This window comes from Chiloscyllium punctatum, chromosome 9, assembly GCF_047496795.1.
Source record: "Chiloscyllium punctatum isolate Juve2018m chromosome 9, sChiPun1.3, whole genome shotgun sequence".
Taxonomy (NCBI): Eukaryota; Metazoa; Chordata; class Chondrichthyes; order Orectolobiformes; family Hemiscylliidae; genus Chiloscyllium; species Chiloscyllium punctatum.
Window position 1 is genome coordinate 5,094,330 of NC_092747.1, and position 18,873 is coordinate 5,113,202.

The window sequence follows — 18,873 nt, forward strand, 5'->3', positions numbered from 1 at the left end:
TCCCTTATGGGGTTAGCTAACTTCCCCTGAAACACATTCACCGCAACGATTCACTGTAATACTGATTTTCTCATTTTTACCAAGAAGCGAGTCAGTGGGATTCTCCAGTGTTTGGGGATGACAGTGGACTGATTCCTGTTCCCAGTCTCCTCCTGTCTGTGTAACCATTTTCTCTGCATCTCGCCTATCAATATCCCCTCCTCATAATTTCAAACACTCATCTGTGTGAGGGTCACTGAGTAAACCTTGTGAACAATGGGATGTAAGCCCAGGAGAGAGAGTGAGACCATTCAGCCCATTGACCTGGACTGGGGGGTTGGTTCAGGCAGGGAGCTGAGTGAGTGCTGCACTGTCAGAGGTGTTACTTTCAGATTGTTAATAAGTTTAAAGCACTATCTGTCTCCTCAGCTCCTGTACAGTTTTGGTCTTGTATTTCTGGAAGAATTCGCTCCTATCACAGCAAAGGTTTGCTGGTCTCTGGGAAGAGAGGGTTTCTCACAATCACAGGCTGAGTCACTATTAAGACAATAAGATATAGGTGCAGAGTTGGGGTATTCACCCCATTGAGTCTGATCCACCATTCAATCATGGCTGATATGTTTCTGAACCCCATTCTCCTGCCTTCTCCCCATAACCCTTGACCCTCTTACTAATCAGGAACCTATCTATCTCTGTCTTAAATACACTCAATGACTTGGTCTCCCCAGCCCCCTGTGATAATGAGTCCCACACATTCCCCACCCTCTGGCTGAAGAAACCTCTCCTCATCTCAGTTATAAAGGGTCGCCCTGAGGCTGGGCCCTCAGGTCCTTGTCTCTCCTCCTGGTGGAAACATCTTCTCCACATCCTCTCTATCCAGCTTCTCAGTATTCTGGAAGTTTCCGTGAGATACCCCCTCAACCTTCTGAACTCCATTGAGTCCACACCCAGGGTCCTCACCCATTCCTCATATGACAATCCCTTCATCCCTGGGATCATTCATGTAAACCATCTCTGGACCCCCTCCATGACCAGCACATCCTTCCTTAGATACGGGGCCCACAACTGCTCATGTGAGAAGTGATCTTGTTGAGATGCACAAGACCCTGAAAAGTTTTGACAGTGTAGACTCCGAGAGATAGTTTCCCCTTATTGGGGAGTGTAACACTGGGTGGGTGGGGGAAGGTGCAGTAGAAAGGTCGATTGATCCTCATTTCAATCCATTGGAATAATGTCTTCGCCTGGAGGCTGGTGGATCTCTCTGTGCCCTGAGGGAGGGTTGTAGAAGCTCACATTGTTAAAGATATTAACAGGTGGGACAGGCAGGGATTTGGTGTCGTTGTGAGACAGAAACGTGGGGTAGAGACCAAACAGTTCACCAGGGGTGTCCGCTGCAGAGAGTGAGATTCCAAGATGCCGACTCTTGGTTAGGATGTGAAAGATCCCACTGACCGTATTCCCGAGCAGAGCTGACCACAGGATTGTCCTGGCACAGAATGAGGCCATTCGGCCCATTGTGCCTGGTCTTGCAGAAGGGGTAGGAGCTGAGAATTCACTGTAACTGTTAATTGGTGAAATGGTTTGCGAGGCACACATACATTTCAGACAGACAATTGAGGAAATGATTTCATTCAAAAATAGAAGGCACCATTTCTTTTTTGGTTTGCCAGATAATTTCTTGTTTTTAAAAGTCATTAAAAGCCCACACTACCACCTTTCCTCAACCTCCAGGTAAGTAGAACTCGAACACTCGGGTTTTATTTTTGTGAGGATTTGTCATGTTTGTTGCAGGCGTGTAGAAATAAACAGTGGAGGGTGTGGGGTGAGGGGGTGTATGTGAGTGTGGGGTGAGGGGGTGTATGTAAGTGTGGAGTGTGTGGGTGTATGTAAGTGTGGAGTGTGTGGGTGTATGAGAGTGTGGGGTGGGTGTGTGGGTATATGTGAGTGTGGGGTGAGTGTGGGGGTGTGTTGTGAGTGTGGGGTGGGTGTGTGGGTATATGTGAGTGTGGGGTGAGTGTGGGGGTGTGTTGTGAGTGTGGGGTGAGTGTGGGGGTGTGTTGTGAGTGTGGGGTGAGTGTGGGGGTGTGTTGTGAGTGTGGGGTGAGTGTGGGGGTGTGGGGTGAGTGTGGGGTGAGTGTGGGGGTGTGGGGTGAGTGTGGGGTGAGTGTGGGGGTGTGTGGTGAGTGTGGGGGTGTGTGGTGAGTGTGGGGGTGTGTGGTGAGTGTGGGGGTGTGTGGTGAGTGTGGGGTGAGTGTGGGGGTGTGTGGTGAGTGTGGGGTGAGTGTGGGGGGGTGTGGTGAGTGTGGGGGTGTGTTGTGAGTGTGGGGTGAGTGTGGGGGTGTGTTGTGAGTGTGGGGTGAGTGTGGGGTGAGTGTGGGGGTGTGTTGTGAGTGTGGGGTGAGTGTGGGGGTGTGTTGTGAGTGTGGGGGTGTGTTGTGAGTGTGGGGGTGTGTTGTGAGTGTGGGGTGAGTGTGGGGGTGTGTTGTGAGTGTGGGATGTGTGGGGGTGCGTGTGAGTGTGGGATGTGTGGGGGTGCGTGTGAGTGTGGGGTGTCTGGGTGTGTGTATGTGAGTGTGGGGGGGTGTGGGTGTGTATGTGGGTGTGGCTGTGTATGTGAGTGTGGGGGTGGGGGTGAGTGTGGGGGTGGGGGTGGGGGTGGGTGTGTATGTGGGTGTGGGTGTGTATGTGAGTGTGGGGTGGGTGTGGGGGTGTATGTGAGTGTGAGGTGGGTGTGGGGGTGTATGTGAGTGTGGGGTGTGGGTGTGCATGTGGGTGTGGGGGTGTATGTGAGTGTGGGGTGTGGGGGTGTATGTGGGTGTGGGGTGTGGGGGTGTATGTGGGTGTGGGTGTGTATGTGGGTGTGGGTGTGTATGTGAGTGTGGGGTGGGTGTGGGGGTGTATGTGAGTGTGAGGTGGGTGTGGGGGTGTATGTGAGTGTGGGTGTGTATGTGAGTGTGGGGTGGGTGTGGGGGTGTATGTGAGTGTGGGGTGTGGGTGTGCATGTGGGTGTGGGGGTGTATGTGAGTGTGGGGTGGGTGTGGGTGTGTATGTGAGTGTGGGGTGGGTGTGGGGGTGTATGTGAGTGTGAGGTGGGTGTGGGGGTGTATGTGAGTGTGGGGGTGTATGTGAGTGTGGGGTGAGTGTGGGGGTGTATGTGAGTGTGGGGTGGGTGTGGGGGTGTATGTGACTGAGGGGTGGGTGGAGGTGTATGTGAGTGTGGGGGTGTATGTGAGTGTGGGGTGGGTGTGGGGGTGTATGTGACTGAGGGGTGGGTGGAGGTGTATGTGAGTGTGGGGGTGTATGTGAGTGTGGGGTGTGGGGGTGTATGTGAGTGTGGGGTGGGTGTGGGAGTGGGGTGGGTGTGGGGGTGTGTGGTTGTGTGTGAGGGTGTGGGTGGGTGTGGGTGTGTATGTGAGTGTGGGGGTGTATGTGAGTGTGGGGGTGTATGTGACTGAGGGGTGGGTGTGGGGTGTATGTGAGTGTGGGGTGGGTGGGTGTGTGGTTGTGTGTGACTGAGGGGAGTGTGGGGGTGTATGTGAGTGTGGGGGTGTATGTGAGTGTTGGGGTGTATGTGAGTGTGGGGTGGGTGTGGGGGTGTATGTGAGTGTGGGGTGGGTGTGGGGGTGTATGTGAGTGTGGGTTGCGTGTGGGGGTGTATGTGAGTGTGGGGTAGGGTGTGTGTGGTTGTGTGTGACTGTGGGGTAGGGTGTGTGTGGTTGTGTGTGACTGAGGGGTGTGTGGTGTGGGTGTGTGTGTGGGGTGGGTGTGGGGTGCATGTGAGTGTGGGTTGCGTGTGGGGGTGTATGTGAGTGTGGGGTAGGGTGTGTGTGGTTGTGTGTGACTGAGGGGTGTGTGGTGTGGGTGTGTGTGTGGGGTGGGTGTGTGTGTGTGTGTGGGGTGGGTGTGGGTGTGTGTGTGTGGGGTGGGTGTGGGTGTGTATGTGAGTGTGGGGTGGGTATGGGGGTGTATGTGAGTGTGGTGTGTGAGTGTGGGGCGTATGTGTGGGTATGTGTGTGAGGTGTATGTGAGTGTGGGGCAGTGTGTAGGGCTGTGTGTGGGGTGTATGTGGGTGTGCATGTAATTGTGTAAAGCTGTGTGTGTGGGGTGTGTATGTGTGTGGGGTGTGTATGTGGTGGGTGTGGGTTGGGTGTGTATGTGGTGTATGTGGGTGTGGGTTGGGTGTGTGGGTGTGTATGTGGTGTATGTGGGTGTGGGTTGGGTGTGTGTGTGTATATGTGGTGTGTGTGGGTGTGGGTTGGGTGTGTGTGTGTATATGTGGTGTATGTGGGTGTGGGTTGGGTGTGTGTGTGTATATGTGGTGTGTGTGTGTATGTGGTGTGGGTGTGGGTTGGGTGTGTGTGTGTGTGTATGTGGTGTGGGTGTGGGTTGGGTGTGTGTGTGTATATGTGGTGTGTGTGGGTTGGGTGTGTGTGTGTATATGTGGTGTGTGTGGGTTGGGTGTGTGTGTGTATATGTGGTGTGTGTGGGTTGGGTGTGTGTGTGTATATGTGGTGTGTGTGGGTTGGGTGTGTGTGTGTATATGTGGTGTGTGTGGGTTGGGTGTGTGTGTGTATATGTGGTGTGTGTGGGTTGGGTGTGTGTGTGTATATGTGGTGTGTGTGGGTTGGGTGTGTGTGTGTATATGTGGTGTGTGTGGGTTGGGTGTGTGTGTATATGTGGTGTGTGTGGGTTGGGGGTGTGTGTGTATATGTGGTGTGTGTGGGTTGGGGGTGTGTGTGTATATGTGGTGTGTGTGGGTTGGGTGTGTGTGTGTATATGTGGTGTGTGTGGGTTGGGTGTGTGTGTGTATATGTGGTGTGTGTGGGTTGGGTGTGTGTGTGTATATGTGGTGTGTGTGGGTTGGGTGTGTGTGTGTATATGTGGTGTGTGTGGGTTGGGTGTGTGTGTGTATATGTGGTGTGTGTGGGTTGGGTGTGTGTGTGTATATGTGGTGTGTGTGGGTTGGGTGTGTGTGTGTATATGTGGTGTGTGTGGGTTGGGTGTGTGTGTGTATATGTGGTGTGTGTGGGTTGGGTGTGTGTGTGTATATGTGGTGTGTGTGTGTGTATGTGGTGTGGGTGTGGGTTGGGTGTGTGTGTGTATGTGGTGTGTGTGGGGGTGTGGGTTGGGTGTGTGTGTGTGTGGGGGTGTGGGTTGGGTGTGTGTGTATGTGGTGTATGTGGGTGTGGGTTGGGTGTGTGTGTGTGTGTATGTGATGTATGTGGGTGTGGGTTGGGTGTGTGTGTGTATGTGATGGATGTGGGTTGGGTGTGTGTGTGTGTGTGTGTATGTGTGTGTGGGTGTGGGTTGGGTGTATGTGGTGCATGTGGGTGTGTGGGTGTGGGTTGGGTGTGTGTGTGTGTGTGTGTGTGTGTACGTAGTTGTGTGGGGGTCTGTGTGCGTGGGTGTTTCATATTTTTTTTGTCTTGCTGGGGGTGTGTGTGTGTGTGCGCGTCAGTTGTGTAGATAAATGTGAAAGGCAAATCTTAGCAGGATTTATACACTTAATGGTAAGGTCCTAGGGAGTGTTGCTGAACAAAGAGACCCTGGAGTGCAGGTTCATAGCTCCTTGAAAGTGGAGTCGCAGGTAGATAGGATAGTGAAGAAGGTGTTTGGTATGCTTTCCTTTATTGGTCAGAGTATTGAGTACAGGAGTTGGGAGGTCACGTTGCGGCTGTACAGGACATTGGTTAGGCCACTGTTGGATTATTGCGTGCAATTCTGGTCTCCTTCCGATCGGAAAGATGTTGTGAAACTTGAAAGGGCTCAGAAAAGATTTACAAGGATGTTGCCAGGGTTGGAGGATCTGAGCTATAGGGAGAGGCTGAACAGGCTGGGGCTGTTTTCCCTGGAGCATCGGAGGCTGAGGGGTGACCCTATAGAGGTTTACAAAATTATGAGGGGCGTGGATAGGATAAATAGACAAAGTCTTTTCCCTGGGGTCGTGGAGTCAAGAACTAGAGGGTATAGGTTTAGGGTGAGAGGGGAAAGATATAAAAGAGACTTAAAGGGCAGCCTTTTCACACAGAGGGTGGTACGTGTGTGGAATGAGCTGCCAGAGGATGTGGTGGAGGCTGGTACAATTGCAACATTTAAGAGGCATTTGGATGGGCATATGAATAGAAAGGGTTTGGAGGGATATGGGCCGGGTGCTGGCAGGTGGGACTAGATTGGGTTGGGATATCTGGTCGGCATGGACGGGTTGGACCGAAGGGTCTGGTTCTGTGCTGTACCATCTTTGAATATATGACCCTAGTTGTGGGTGAGTGTGTGTGGGTGAGTGTGAGTGGGTGGGTGAGTGCGTGTGGGTCTTTGTGGGTGTGGGTCTGTGTGTGTGTGGGTGAGCTTAGGTGAGTGTTTGTGTGTGTGTGTGTGTGTGTGTGGGGGGGGGGTGTGGCTGTGTGTGTGGGCGTGTATGTGGGGGTTGTGTGGGTATGTGTGTGAGTCTGTGTGTGGGGGGTGTGGCTGTGTGTGGGGGGTGTGTAGGGGTGAGTGGGGCTGTGTGTGTCGGGTGTGTGTGAGTCTGTATCTGGGTGTGTGGGGGTGTGTGTGGGTGTCTGTGTGTGTATAGGAGTGTGGGTGAGGGTGCGTGTGGGTGTCTGTGTGTGTGTGTGTATAGGAGTGTGGGTGATGGTGTGTGTGGGTGTCTGTGTGTGTATAGGAGTGTGGGTGATGGTGTGTGTGGGTGTCTGTGTGTGTATAGGAGTGTGGGTGAGGGTGCGTGTGGGTGTCTGTGTGTGTGTATAGGAGTGTGGGTGAGGGTGCGTGTGGGTGTCTGTGTGTGTGTATAGGAGTGTGGGTGATGGTGTGTGTGGGTGTCTGTGTGTGTATAGGAGTGTGGGTGAGGGTGTGTGTGGGTGTCTGTGTGTGTATAGGAGTGTGGGTGAGGGTGTGTGTGGGTGTCTGTGTGTGTATAGGAGTGTGGGTGAGGGTGTGTGTGGGTGTCTGTGTGTGTATAGGAGTGTGGGTGAGGGTGTGTGTGGGTGTCTGTGTGTGTATAGGAGTGTGGGTGAGGGTGTGTGTGGGTGTATAGGAGTGTGGGTGAGGGTGTGTGTGGGTGTATGGGGTGGGGGGGGGTGGGGGTGGCAGAGTGAAATGTTTCTAAACTAGGTGATGTGAACATAAGGAATCTGAGAGGGAGATCCAGACTGAGTTGGTGAAACCTCAGCGGACGGAGTTTAGTTTAGGGAAGAGAGAGATCATACCATCTGTAGGAAGAATCAAAAGGCAAAGTATTATTAAATGGAGAGAAACTTCAAACACGTTCAGCACAAAGGGTGATCTTGGGCATGAAACAGAGTGTTAGTGTTCAGGTGCAGCAAGTCATTAAGCGGGTGAATGGAATGTTGGCCTTTATTGCTGGGGGGGGCTGGTGGGGGTGGGGGGGGGAATACAGCGATCAGGAAGTCAGCTGTACAGAGTGTGGGTGAGGCTGCCCGTGGAGCAGTGTGTACAGCCTTGGGCCTTGTGTTTCAGAAGTGGATGTACTGGCATTGGAAACCGTTGAAGAGAGATTCACCAGGGACTGCTTACTGGAGTGAAGGAGCTGACTCATCCTGACCAGGTCAACAGGTCGGACTTTTGTTCATTAGAGTTTAGATGAATGAGGGATGATGTTAGCGGAACATGCAAGATCCTGAGGGGGGATGATGAAAGGGTAGGGGTTGAGAAGGTGTCTCCATGAGGGGAGAGAGTCTCAGACGAGAGGACATAGTTATAGAATGTGGGGACATTCCTTTAAAACTGAGATGGGAAGGAATTTCTCCTCCCGGAGGGTAGTGAGTGTCTGTGATTCTCTACCTCGGAGAGTTGTGGAGGTTAGACCACTAAAAGTATTTAACGAGGAGGCAGACAGACATTGAGAAGTTGGCCACCACACAGTGGGGCGCAGAGGGGGTGTGGAGGCCTGGGGCCGGTCATGATCTTGTTGAATGGCTGGGCAAGCTAGAGGGGCCGAATGGCCTACTCCTGCTATTCCTTACACTTTAGGACATTCTCATTTTAACCAAACCTTCGGTTCTATTTGAACATTGGAGTGGCTATTGAGAACATGCAATTGAGCGATGGAAGGGCCAATGACGGGAGGTCAGAGGTCACATGCAGTTGGTGTTGGCGCATGTCCTGTGTATTGGTGTGGGCTGGGGCTGGGTGGGGGGTGGGGGGAGAGTGAGGGTTTCTTGCTGTTGGATGCCCCTGGCTCTGTACCCGGTGGAGTGACCTTTTGTCTGTTTGTCTGTCTGTCTGTCTCCTGTTAGGCTCTGTGTGCTGCAGTGGTTACCAGTGACCTGGAGGAGACCATGTCCCTGGTGTTCTGTGGGGCCGATGTGAGCTGTTTCTCTGGGGACCCTGACCTCCCATCTCCAGTTGACCTGGCCCATCAAGCAGGCCAGGATCTCCAGGTGGAATTCCTCAATCAGAACAAAAACGCAGGTGAGTCTACTATCCCCACCAGCACCTCTCTCACAATCCCATCAGGTACGCAGGCCATTCAGCCCATCCAGGCTGCTCCACCGTTCTCCGCCAGGGTCGGAATCCATCTTATTGCTGTTTTCCCACGCCATCCCTTGATGCCGTTAGTTAGTGCCCAGCGAGGTGTGAATTTCCGTCCTGAGCTTACTCAGTGACTGGGATCTCCCAGCTGGAGAGCTCCAAAACGTCACCAGCTTCCTTGTGAAGAGATTCCTCTTTCTCCCAGTCCCAGATCACCCTTATCCTGACACTCTGCAACCTGATCTTCCCTGCATCCAGTCTACTGAGCCACAGAGACGTTGAAAACAGGAGGAGGCCATTCAGCCCTTCGAGTCTGCTCCACCATTTCAGATGATCATGGCTGATCCTCCAACCCAGTCCCCTGTTCCTGCTTCCTCCCCCATACCCTTTGATCCCTATATCCCTGAGAACTCGATCTAACTCCTGGCCTTAACCACTTCCTGTGGCAGAGAATTCCGCAGGCTCCAGAGGAGGAACTGCTTTTCCCAGAGAGTGGGGAATCTACGGAATTCTCTGCCCCAGGAAGCAACAGAGTCAGCTTCATTAAATATATTCAGGACCCAGTTGGATGGGTTTCTGCGTGGTTGGGGAATGAAGGGTTATGGGGATAATGCAGGCAGGAGGAGCTGAGACGATGGATAGATCAGCCATGGCCTTAATGAATGGTGGAACAGGCTCGACGGGCCAAATGGCCTACTCCTGCTTCTGTTCCGATGAAACACAGGAAACGGCCATTTGGCCCACCGAGTCTACCACTCAGCACCGCGATGAGGGGAAATACTTTTACTCAGAGGGTGATGAACATTTGGAATTCTCGATCCCAGGGGCTCAGTCTTTCAGAACATTGAGGTAGAGGTTGATACATTTTTGATGATCGATGGGGTAAAGGGTTAGATTCACAGACTCTATTACTCTCTGGGCGAAGATGTCCCTCCCCATCTCAGCCCTAAATGGCCTACCCCATATCCCCTTCGAGCAAGGAAGCCTGAGGATCCTAAAGCCCTGTCAGAATTCTGGATGTTTCTGTGAGATTGCCCGAATCCTCTTAACCATCAGAGAGTTAAGACCCAGGGCTCTGTCCCTCTCCCTCACTGGGCAGTCATCCCCCATCGCCGGGGTCACTCTGCTGTGAAATGGGAAGACTGAAAGTTGACTTGTTCTCAGAGACTGCTCCCTCGTTAGAGAGAGATAGAGAGAGAGAGAGAGAGAGACGGAGACGGAGACGGAGAGAGGGGGGAGAGAGAGAGAGACAGGGAGAGATGGAGAGAGAGCGAGGGAGGGAGGGGGAGACGGAGAGAGAGGGGGAGACAGGGAGGGAGGGGGAGACGGAGAGAGAGAGAGACAGGGAGAGATGATGAGAGAGCGAGGGAGGGAGGGGGAGACTGAGAGAGGGAGAGAGAGGGGGAGACAGAGAGAGAGAGAGAGAGAGGGAGGGGCAGAGAGAGAGGGAGGGGCGGAGAGAGATGGAGAGGCGGAGGGAGAGAGGAAGAGAGAGGGAGAGAGAGGGGGAGAGGGAGGGAGGCAGGGGGAGGGAGGGAGGCAGGGGGAGGGAGGGAGGCAGGGGGAGGGAGGGAGGCAGGGGGAGGGAGGGAGGCAGGAGGAGGGAGGGAGGCAGGAGGAGGGAGGGAGGCAGGAGGAGGGAGGGAGGCAGGAGGAGGGAGGGAGGCAGGAGGAGGGAGGGAGGCAGGAGGAGGGAGGGAGGCAGGAGGAGGGAGGGAGGGAGGCAGGAAGAGGGAGGGAGGCAGGAAGAGGGAGGGAGGCAGGAAGAGGGAGGGAGGCAGGAAGAGGGAGGGAGGCAGGAAGAGGGAGGGAGGCAGGAAGGGAGGAAGAGAGAGGGAGGCAGGAAGAGGGAGGGAGGGGGAGGGAGAGAGAGGGAGGAAGGGAGGAAGAGAGAGGGAGGAAGGGAGGAAGGAAGAGAGAGGGAGGAAGAGAGAGAGAGGGAGGAAGGAAGAGAGAGAGAGGGAGGAAGGAAGAGAGAGGTAGGGAGGAAGGAAGAGAGAGGGAGGGAGGAAGGAAGAGAGAGAGAGGGAGGAAGGAAGAGGGAGGGAGGAAGGAAGAGGGAGGGAGGAAGGAAGAGGGAGGGAGGGAGGAAGGAAGAGGGAGGGAGGAAGGAAGAGGGAGGGAGGAAGGAAGAGGGAGGGAGGAAGGAAGAGAGAGGGAGGGAGGAAGGAAGAGAGAGGGAGGGAGGAAGGAAGAGAGAGGGAGGGAGGAAGAGAGAGGGAGGAAGGAAGGAAGAGGGAGGGAGGAAGGAAGGAAGAGGGAGGGAGGAAGGAAGAGGGAGGGAGGAAGGAAGGAAGAGGGAGGGAGGAAGGAAGGAAGAGGGAGGGAGGAAGGAAGGAAGAGAGAGGGAGGAAGGAAGGAGAGAGAGGGAGGAATGAAGAGGGAGGAAGGGAAGAGAGAGGGAGGGAGGAAGGAAGAGGGAGGGAGGAAGGAAGAGAGAGGGAGGGAGGAAGGAGGAGGGAGGGAGGAAGGAGGAGGAAGGAAGAGGGAGGGAGGAAGGAAGAGGGAGGGAGGAAGGAAGAGGGAGGGAGGAAGGAAGAGGGAGGGAGGAATGAAGAGAGAAGGAGGAAGGAAGGAAGAGGGAGGGAGGGAGGAAGAGGGAGGAAGGAAGAGGGAGGGAGGGAGGAAGGAAGAGAGAGGGAGGGAGGAAGGAGGAGGGAGGGAGGAGGGAAGGAGGAGGGAGGGAAGGAGGAGGGAGGGAGGGGGGAAGGAAGAGGGAGGGAGGGGGGAAGGAAGAGGGAGGGAGGGGGGAAGGAAGAGGGAGGGAGGGGGGAAGGAAGAGGGAGGGAGGACGGAAGGAAGAGGGAGGGAGGACGGAAGGAAGAGGGAGGGAGGATGGAAGAGAGGGAGGGAGGAAGGAAGAGAGAGGGAGGGAGGAAGGAGGAGGGAGGGAGGAAGGAGGAGGGAGGGAGGAAGGGAGAGAGAGGGAGGGAGGAAGGTAGAGAGAGAGAGGGAGGGGGGAAGGAAGAGAGAGGGAGGAAGGAAGAGGGAGGGAGGAAGGAAGAGGGAGGGAGGAAGGAAGAGGGAGGGAGGAAGGAAGAGGGAGGGAGGAAGGAAGGAAGAGAGAGGGAGGGATGGAGGAAGGAAGAGAGAGAGAGGGATGGAGGAAGGAAGAGAGAGGGAGGGATGGAGGAAGGAAGAGAGAGGGAGGGAGGAAGGAGGAGGGAGGGAGGAAGGAAGAGAGAGAGGGAGGGAGGAAGAGGGAGGGAGGAAGAGAGAGGGAGGGAGGGAGGAAGAGAGAGGGAGGGAGGAAGAGAGAGGGAGGGAGGAAGAGAGAGAGAGAGAGGGAGGGAGGAAGAGAGAGGGAGGGAGGAAGAGGGAGGGAGGGAGGAAGAGGGAGGGAGGGAGGAAGAGGGAGGAAGGAAGAGGGAGGGAGGGAGGAAGAGAGAGGGAGGGGGGAAGAGGGAGGGAGGGAGAGGGAGGGAGGAAGAGGGAGGGAGGGAGGAAGAGGGAGGGAGGAAGGAAGAGGGAGGGAGGAAGGAAGAGGGAGGGAGGAAGGAAGAGGGAGGGAGGAAGGAAGAGGGAGGGAGGAAGGAAGGAAGAGGGAGGAAGGAAGGAAGAGGGAGGGAGGAAGGAAGAGGGAGGGAGAAAGGAAGAGGGAGGGAGAGAGGGAGGAAGGAAGAGGGAGGGAGGGGGGAAGGAAGAGGGAGGGAGGGAGGGGGGAAGGAAGAGGGAGGGAGGGAGGGGGAAGGAAGAGGGAGGGAGGGAGGGGGGAAGGAAGAGAGAGGGAGGGGGGAAGGAAGAGAGAGGGAGGGGGGAAGGAAGAGAGAGGGAGGGGGGAAGGAAGAGAGAGGGAGGGAGGAAGAGGGAGGGAGGGAGGAAGGAAGAGGGAGGGAGGGGGAAGGAAGAGGGAGGGAGGGGGGAAGGAAGAGGGAGGGAGGGAGGAAGGAAGAGGGAGGGAGGAGGGAGGAAGGAAGAGGGAGGGAGGGAGGGGGAAGGAAGAGAGAGGGAGGGGGGAAGGAAGAGAGAGGGAGGGGGGAGAGGGAGGGGAGGAGAGAGGGAGGGAGGGAGAGGGAGGGAGGGAGGAGGTGGGAGGAGGAGAGGGAGGAGGAAGGAAGAGAGAGGGAGGGGGGAAGGAAGGGAGGGAGAGAGGGTGGGAGGAAGGAAGAGGGAGGGAGGAAAGAAGAGGGAGGGAGGAAAGAAGAGGGAGGGAGGGAGGAAGGAAGAGGGAGGGAGAGAGGGAGGAAGGGAGGGAGGAAAGAAGAGGGAGGGAGGGGGGAAGGAAGAGAGAGGGAGGGGGAAGGAAGAGAGAGGGAGGGGGGAAGGAAGAGAGAGGGAGGGGGGAAGGAAGAGAGAGGGAGGGGGGAAGGAAGAGAGAGGGAGGGGGGGAGAGAGAGGGAGGGAGGGGGGGAGAGAGAGGGAGGGAGGAAGGAAGAGAAAGGGAGGGGGGAAGGAAGAGAGAGGGAGGGAGGGAGGAAGAGGGAGGAAGAGGGAGGGAGGGAGGAAGTGGGAGGGAGGAAGGAAGAGGGAGGGAGGGAGGGGGGAAGGAAGAGAGAGGGAGGGGGGAAGGAAGAGAGAGGGAGGGGGGAAGAGAGAGGGAGGGAGGGAGAGGGAGGGAGGGAGGGAGAGGGAGGGAGGGAGAGGGAGGGAGGGAGGAAGTGGGAGGGAGGAAGGAAGAGGGAGGGAGGAAGGAAGAGAGAGGGAGGGGGGAAGGAAGAGGGAGGGAGGGAGGGTGGGAGGAAGGAAGAGGGAGGGAGGGAGGAAGGAAGAGGGAGGGAGAGAGGAAGGAGGGAGGAAAGAAGAGGGAGGGAGGGAGGGGGGAAGGAAGAGAGAGGGAGGGGGGAAGGAAGAGAGAGGGAGGGGGGAAGGAAGAGAGAGGGAGGGGGGAAGGAAGAGAGAGGGAGGGGGGGAGAGAGAGGGAGGGAGGAAGGAAGAGAGAGGGAGGGGGGAAGAGAGAGGGAGGGAGGAAGGAAGAGAGAGGGAGGGAGGAAGGAAGAGAGAGGGAGGGAGGGAGGAAGAGGGAGGGAGGGAGGGAGGAAGTGGGAGGGAGGAAGGAAGAGGGAGGGAGGAAGGAAGAGGGAGGGAGGGGGGAAGGAAGAGGGAGGGAGGGTGGGAGGAAGGAAGAGGGAGGGAGGAAAGAAGAGGGAGGGAGGGAGGGGGGAAGGAAGAGAGAGGGAGGGGGGAAGGAAGAGAGAGGGAGGGAGGGAGGAAGAGAGAGGGAGGAAGGAAGGAAGAGAGAGAGAGGGAGGGAGGAAGGAAGAGAGAGAGAGGGAGGGAGGAAGGAAGAGAGAGGGAGGGAGGAAGGAAGAGAGAGGGAGGGAGGAAGGAAGAGAGAGGGAGGGGGGAAGGAAGAGAGAGGGAGGGAGGGAGGAAGGAAGAGAGAGGGAGGGAGGAAGGAAGAGAGAGGGAGGGGGGAAGGAAGAGAGAGGGAGGGGGGAAGGAAGAGAGAGGGAGGGGGGAAGGAAGAGAGAGGGAGGAAGGAAGAGAGAGGGAGGAAGAGGGAGGGAGGAAGGAAGAGAGAGGGAGGGAGGAAGGAAGAGAGAGGGAGGGAGGGGGGAAGGAAGAGAGAGGGGGGAAGGAAGAGAGAGGGAGGGAGGAAGAGAGAGAGAGGGAGGAAGGAAGAGAGAGGGAGGAAGGAAGAGAGAGGGAGGAAGGAAGAGAGAGGAGGGAGGAAGGAAGAGAGAGGGAGGAAGGAAGAGAGAGGGAGGAAGGAAGGAAGAGAGAGGGAGGAAGGAAGAGAGAGGGAGGAAGGAAGAGAGAGAGAGGGAGGAAGAGGGAGGGGGGAAGGAAGAGAGAGGAGGGGGAAGGAAGAGAGAGGGAGGGAGGAAGGAAGAGAGAGAGAGAGAGGGGGAGGGAGGAAGAGAGAGGGAGGGAGGAAGGAAGAGAGAGAGAGAGAGAGGGAGGAAGGAAGAGAGAGAGAGAGGGGGAGGGAGGAAGAGAGAGAGAGAGAGGGAGGAAGGAAGAGAGAGAGAGAGAGGGGGACGGAGGAAGAGAGAGAGAGAGAGGGAGGAAGGAAGAGGGAGGGAGGAAGGAAGAGGGAGGGAGGGAGGAAGAGGGAGGGAGGGAGGAAGAGGGAGGGAGGGAGGAAGAGGGAGGGAGGAAGAGGGAGGGAGGGAGGAAGAGGGAGGGAGGGAGGAAGAGAGAGGGAGGGAGGAAGGAAGAGGGAGGGAGGAAGGAAGAGGGAGGGAGGAAGGGAGGAAGGAAGAGAGAGGGAGGGAGGGAGGAAGGAAGAGGGAGGGAAGAAGAGGGAGGGAGGGAAGAAGAGGGAGGGAGGGAGGAAGAGAGAGGGAGGGAGGGAGGAAGAGGGAGGGAGGAGGAAGAGGGAGGGAGGAAGGAAGAGGGAGGGAGGAAGGAAGAGGGAGGGAGGAAGGAAGAGGAGGGAGGGAGGAAGGAAGGAAGAGGGAGGGAGGGAGGAAGGAAGAGGGAGGGAGGGAGGAAGGAAGAGAGAGGGAGGGAGGAAGGAAGGAAGAGAGAGGGAGAAAGGAAGGAAGAGAGAGGGAGGAATGAAGAGAGAGGGAGGGAGGAAGGAAGAGAGAGGGAGGAAGGAAGAGAGAGAGGAGGAATGAAGAGAGAAGGAGGGAGGAATGAAGAGAGAAGGAGGGAGGAAGGAAGAGGGAGGGAGGGAGGGAGGAAGGAAGAGGGAGGAGGAAGGAAGAGAGAGGGAGGAGGAAGGAAGGAAGAGAGAGGGAGAAAGGAAGGAAGAGAGAGGGAGGAATGAAGAGAGAGGGAGGGAGGAAGGAAGAGAGAGGGAGGAAGGAAGGAAGAGAGAGGGAGGAATGAAGAGAGAAGGAGGGAGGAAGGAAGAGGAGGGAGGAGGAAGGAAGAGGGAGGGAGGAATGAAGAGAGAAGGAGGGAGGAAGGAAGAGGGAGGGAGGAAGGGGGAGGGAGGGAGGAAGGAAGAGAGAGGGAGGGAGGAAGGGAGAGGGAGGAAGGAAGAGGGAGGGAGGGAGGAAGGAAGAGGGAGGGAGGGAGGAAGGAAGAGGGAGGGAGGGAGGAAGGAAGAGGGAGGGAGGGGGGAAGGAAGAGGGAGGGAGGGTGGAGGAAGGAAGAGGGAGGGAGGAAAGAAGAGGGAGGGAGGAGGGGGAAGGAAGAGGGAGGGAGGGGGAAGGAAGAGAGAGGGAGGGGGAAGGAAGAGAGAGGGAGGGAGGAAGAGAGAGGGAGGAAGGAAGGAAGAGAGAGAGGGAGGGCGGAAGGAAGAGAGAGGGAGGAAGGAAGAGAGAGAGGGAGGGAGGAAGGAAGAGAGAGAGAGGGAGGGAGGAAGGAAGAGAGAGAGAGAGAGGGAGGGAGGAAGGAAGAGAGAGGGAGGGAGGAAGGAAGAGAGAGGGAGGGGGGAAGGAAGAGAGAGGGAGGGAGGAAGGAAGAGAGAGGGAGGGGGGAAGGAAGAGAGAGGGAGGGAGGAAGGAAGAGAGAGGGAGGGGGGAAGGAAGAGAGAGGGAGGGGGGAAGGAAGAGAGAGGGAGGAAGGAAGAGAGAGGGAGGAAGAGGGAGGGAGGGAGGAAGAGAGAGGGAGGAAGAGGGAGGGAGGAAGGAAGAGAGAGGGAGGAAGGAAGAGAGAGGGAGGAAGAGGGAGGGAGGGAGGAAGGAAGAGAGAGGGAGGGAGGAAGGAAGAGAGAGGGAGGGAGGAAGGAAGAGAGAGGGAGGGAGGAAGGAAGAGAGAGGGAGGGAGGAAGGAAGAGAGAGGGGGAAGGAAGAGAGAGGGAGGGAGGAAGGAAGAGAGAGGGAGGGAGGAAGGAAGAGGGAGGGAGGAAGGAAGAGGGAGGGAGGGAGGAAGGAAGAGGGAGGGAGGGAGGGAGGAAGGAAGAGGGAGGGAGGAAGGAAGAGGGAGGGAGGAAGGAAGAGGGAGGGAGGAAGGAAGAGGGAGGGAGGAAGGGGGAGGGAGGGAGGAAGGAAGAGAGAGGGAGGAAGGAAGAGAGAGGGAGGAAGGAAGAGGGAGGGAGGGAGGAAGGAAGAGGGAGGGAGGAAGGGAGAGGGAGGGAGGAAGAGGGAGGGAGGGAGGAAGGAAGAGGGAGGGAGGGCGGAAGGAAGAGGGAGGGCGGAAGGAAGAGGGAGGGAGGGAGGAAGAGAGAGGGTGGAGGAGGAAGGAAGAGAGAGGGAGGGAGGAAGGAGGAGGGAGGGAGGAAGGAAGAGAGAGTGAGGGAGGGGGAAGGAAGAGAGGGAGGGGGAAGGAAGGAAGAGGGAGGGAGGAAGGAAGAGGAGGGTGGAGGAAGAGGAGGGTGGGAGGAAGAGGAGGGAGGAAGGAAGAGGGAGGGAGGAAGGAAGAGGGAGGAAGGAAGAGGGAGGGAGGAAGGAAGAGGGAGGGAGGGAGGAAGGAAGAGGGAGGGAGGGAGGAAGAGAGAGGGTGGGAGGGAGGGAGGAAGGAAGAGGGAGGGAGGAAGGAGGAGGGAGGGAGGAAGGAAGAGAGAGAGAGGGAGGGGGGAATGAAGAGAGAGAGGGGGGAAGGAAGAGGGAGGGAGGGAGGGAGGAAGGAAGAGGGAGGGAGGAAGGAAGAGGGAGGGAGGAAGAGAGAGGGTGGGAGGGAGGGAGGAAGGAGGAGGGAGGAAGGAGGGGAGGAGGAGGAAGGAGGGAGGGAGGAAGGAAGAGGGAGGGAGGAGGAAGAGGGAGGGAGGAAGGAAGAGGGAGGGAGGAAGGAAGAGGGAGGGAGGAAGGAAGAGGGAGGGAGGAAGGAAGAGGGAGGGAGGGAGGAAGGAAGAGGGAGGGAGGAAGGAAGAGGGAGGAGGAAGGAGGAGGGAGGGAGGAAGGAAGAGAGAGAGAGGGAGGGGGGAATGAAGAGAGAGAGGGGGGAAGGAAGAGGGAGGGAGGGAGGAAGAGAGAGGGTGGGAGGGAGGGAGGAGGAGGGAGGAAGGAGGAGGGAGGGAGGAAGGAAGAGGGAGGGAGGAGGAAGAGAGAGGAGGGAGGAAGGAAGAGGGAGGGAGGAAGGAGGAGGGAGGGAGGAAGGAAGAGAGAGAGAGGGAGGGGGAATGAAGAGAGAGAGGGGGGAAGGAAGAGGGAGGGAGGGGAAGGAAGAGGGAGGGAGGGGGAAGGAAGAGGGAGGGAGGGGGAAGGAAGAGGGAGGGAGGAAGGAAGAGGGAGGGAGGGAGGAAGAGAGAGGGTGGGAGGGGAAGGAAGAGAGGAGGGAGGAGAAGGAGGAGGGAGGGAGGAAGAGGAGGGAGGAAGGAAGAGGGAGGAGGAAGGAGGAGGGAGGAGAGGAGGAGGGAGGGAGGAAGGAGGAGGTAGGGTGGAAGGAGAGAGAGGGAGGGGGGAGGAGGAGGGAGGGAGGGAGGAGGAGGGGAGGGAGGGAGGAAGAGGGAGGGGGAAGGAAGAGGAGGGAGGGAGAGGGAGGGAGGAAGAGAGGGAGGGAGGAAGGAGTGGAGGGAGGGTGGATGTGAGAGGGAGGGAGGAGGAAGGTAGTGGAGGGAGGTAGGAAGAGGAGGGTGGTGGAGGGTGAGAGGAGGAGGAGGGAGGTGGAGGGGTGGTAGGGTGGGAGGAGGAGGGAGGAAGAGAGAGGAGGGGGAAGGTTGTGGGTGGGTGGTGGTAGAGGGAGGGTGGTTGGTAGAGGGAGGGTGGAGGGTTGTGTGTGGGTGGGTGGTTGGATGTGGGTGGGTGGAGGGGGTGGATGGTGAGGAGGTTGTGGGTGGGTGTGGGTGGGGGGAGGTGGGATGGTGAGGGTGGGATGTGAGGGTGGAGGGGGTGGTTGGAGTGGGTGGTGGGTGGAGAGGTGGGAGGGTTGTGGAGGAGGGTGGGATGAGAGTGTGGGAGGGGGGAGGTAGGAGTGGGTGGGTGGGTGGGAGGTGGGTGGTGGTGTGGGTGGGGGGTAGGTTGTGTGTGGGATGGGTGGTTGGGTGGGTGGTTGGTTGTGGGTGGGAGGGGGTTGGTAGTGTGAGGGAGGGTGGTAGGTAGTGGTGGGAGGGGGGGTGGTTGGTTGTGTGAGGGTGGGTGGTAGGTTGTGGGTGGGTGGGAGGGTGGTTGGTTGTGTGGGTGGGGGTTGGTTGTGTGAGGGAGGGTGGTTGTGTGTGGTGGTGAGTGTGGTGGGTGGTTGGTTGTGTGAGTGGGTGGGTGGTTGGTGTGTGAGTGGGTGGGTGGTTGGTTGTGTGGGTGGGAGGTTGGTAGTGAGTGTGGGTGGGTGGTTGGTTGTGTGTGTGGGTGGGTGGTTGGTTGAGTGTGTGGAGGGTGGTTGGTTTGTGTGTGTGGGTGGGTGGTTGGTAGTGTGGGTGGGTGGTTGGTTGTGTGGGTGGGTGGTTGGTTGTGTGTGTGGGTGGGTGGTTGGTTGTGTGTGTGGGTGGTTGGTTGTGTGTGTGGGTGGGTGGTTGGTTGTGTGTGTGGGTGGGTGGTTGGTTGTGTGTGAGGTGGGTGTCGGGAGGGGGCAAGAGAGCGAGAGGGAAGAAGAAGAAGGGGGGGGGGGGGTGTGTGTGACAGCACAGACAGAGAGAGAGAAGAAGCAAGAGAGAGAGGAAGGAAGCACAGAAGAGAGAGGAAGAAGAAGCGAGAG

The 18,873-nt window shown here is 57.3% G+C and overlaps 1 protein-coding gene across 1 annotated transcript in view; it reads left to right on the plus strand.

Annotated features, from left to right (window-relative positions):
• The window catches only part of LOC140481047 (arf-GAP with Rho-GAP domain, ANK repeat and PH domain-containing protein 1-like), a 181,416-nt gene that overhangs the window by 113,971 nt on the left and 48,572 nt on the right, over window positions 1-18,873 (plus strand). The window contains exon 14 of the mRNA XM_072576641.1: window positions 8,235-8,409. Within this exon, the coding sequence (XP_072432742.1) occupies window positions 8,235-8,409 (175 nt within the window). The remainder of the gene's footprint in view (window positions 1-8,234; window positions 8,410-18,873) is intronic.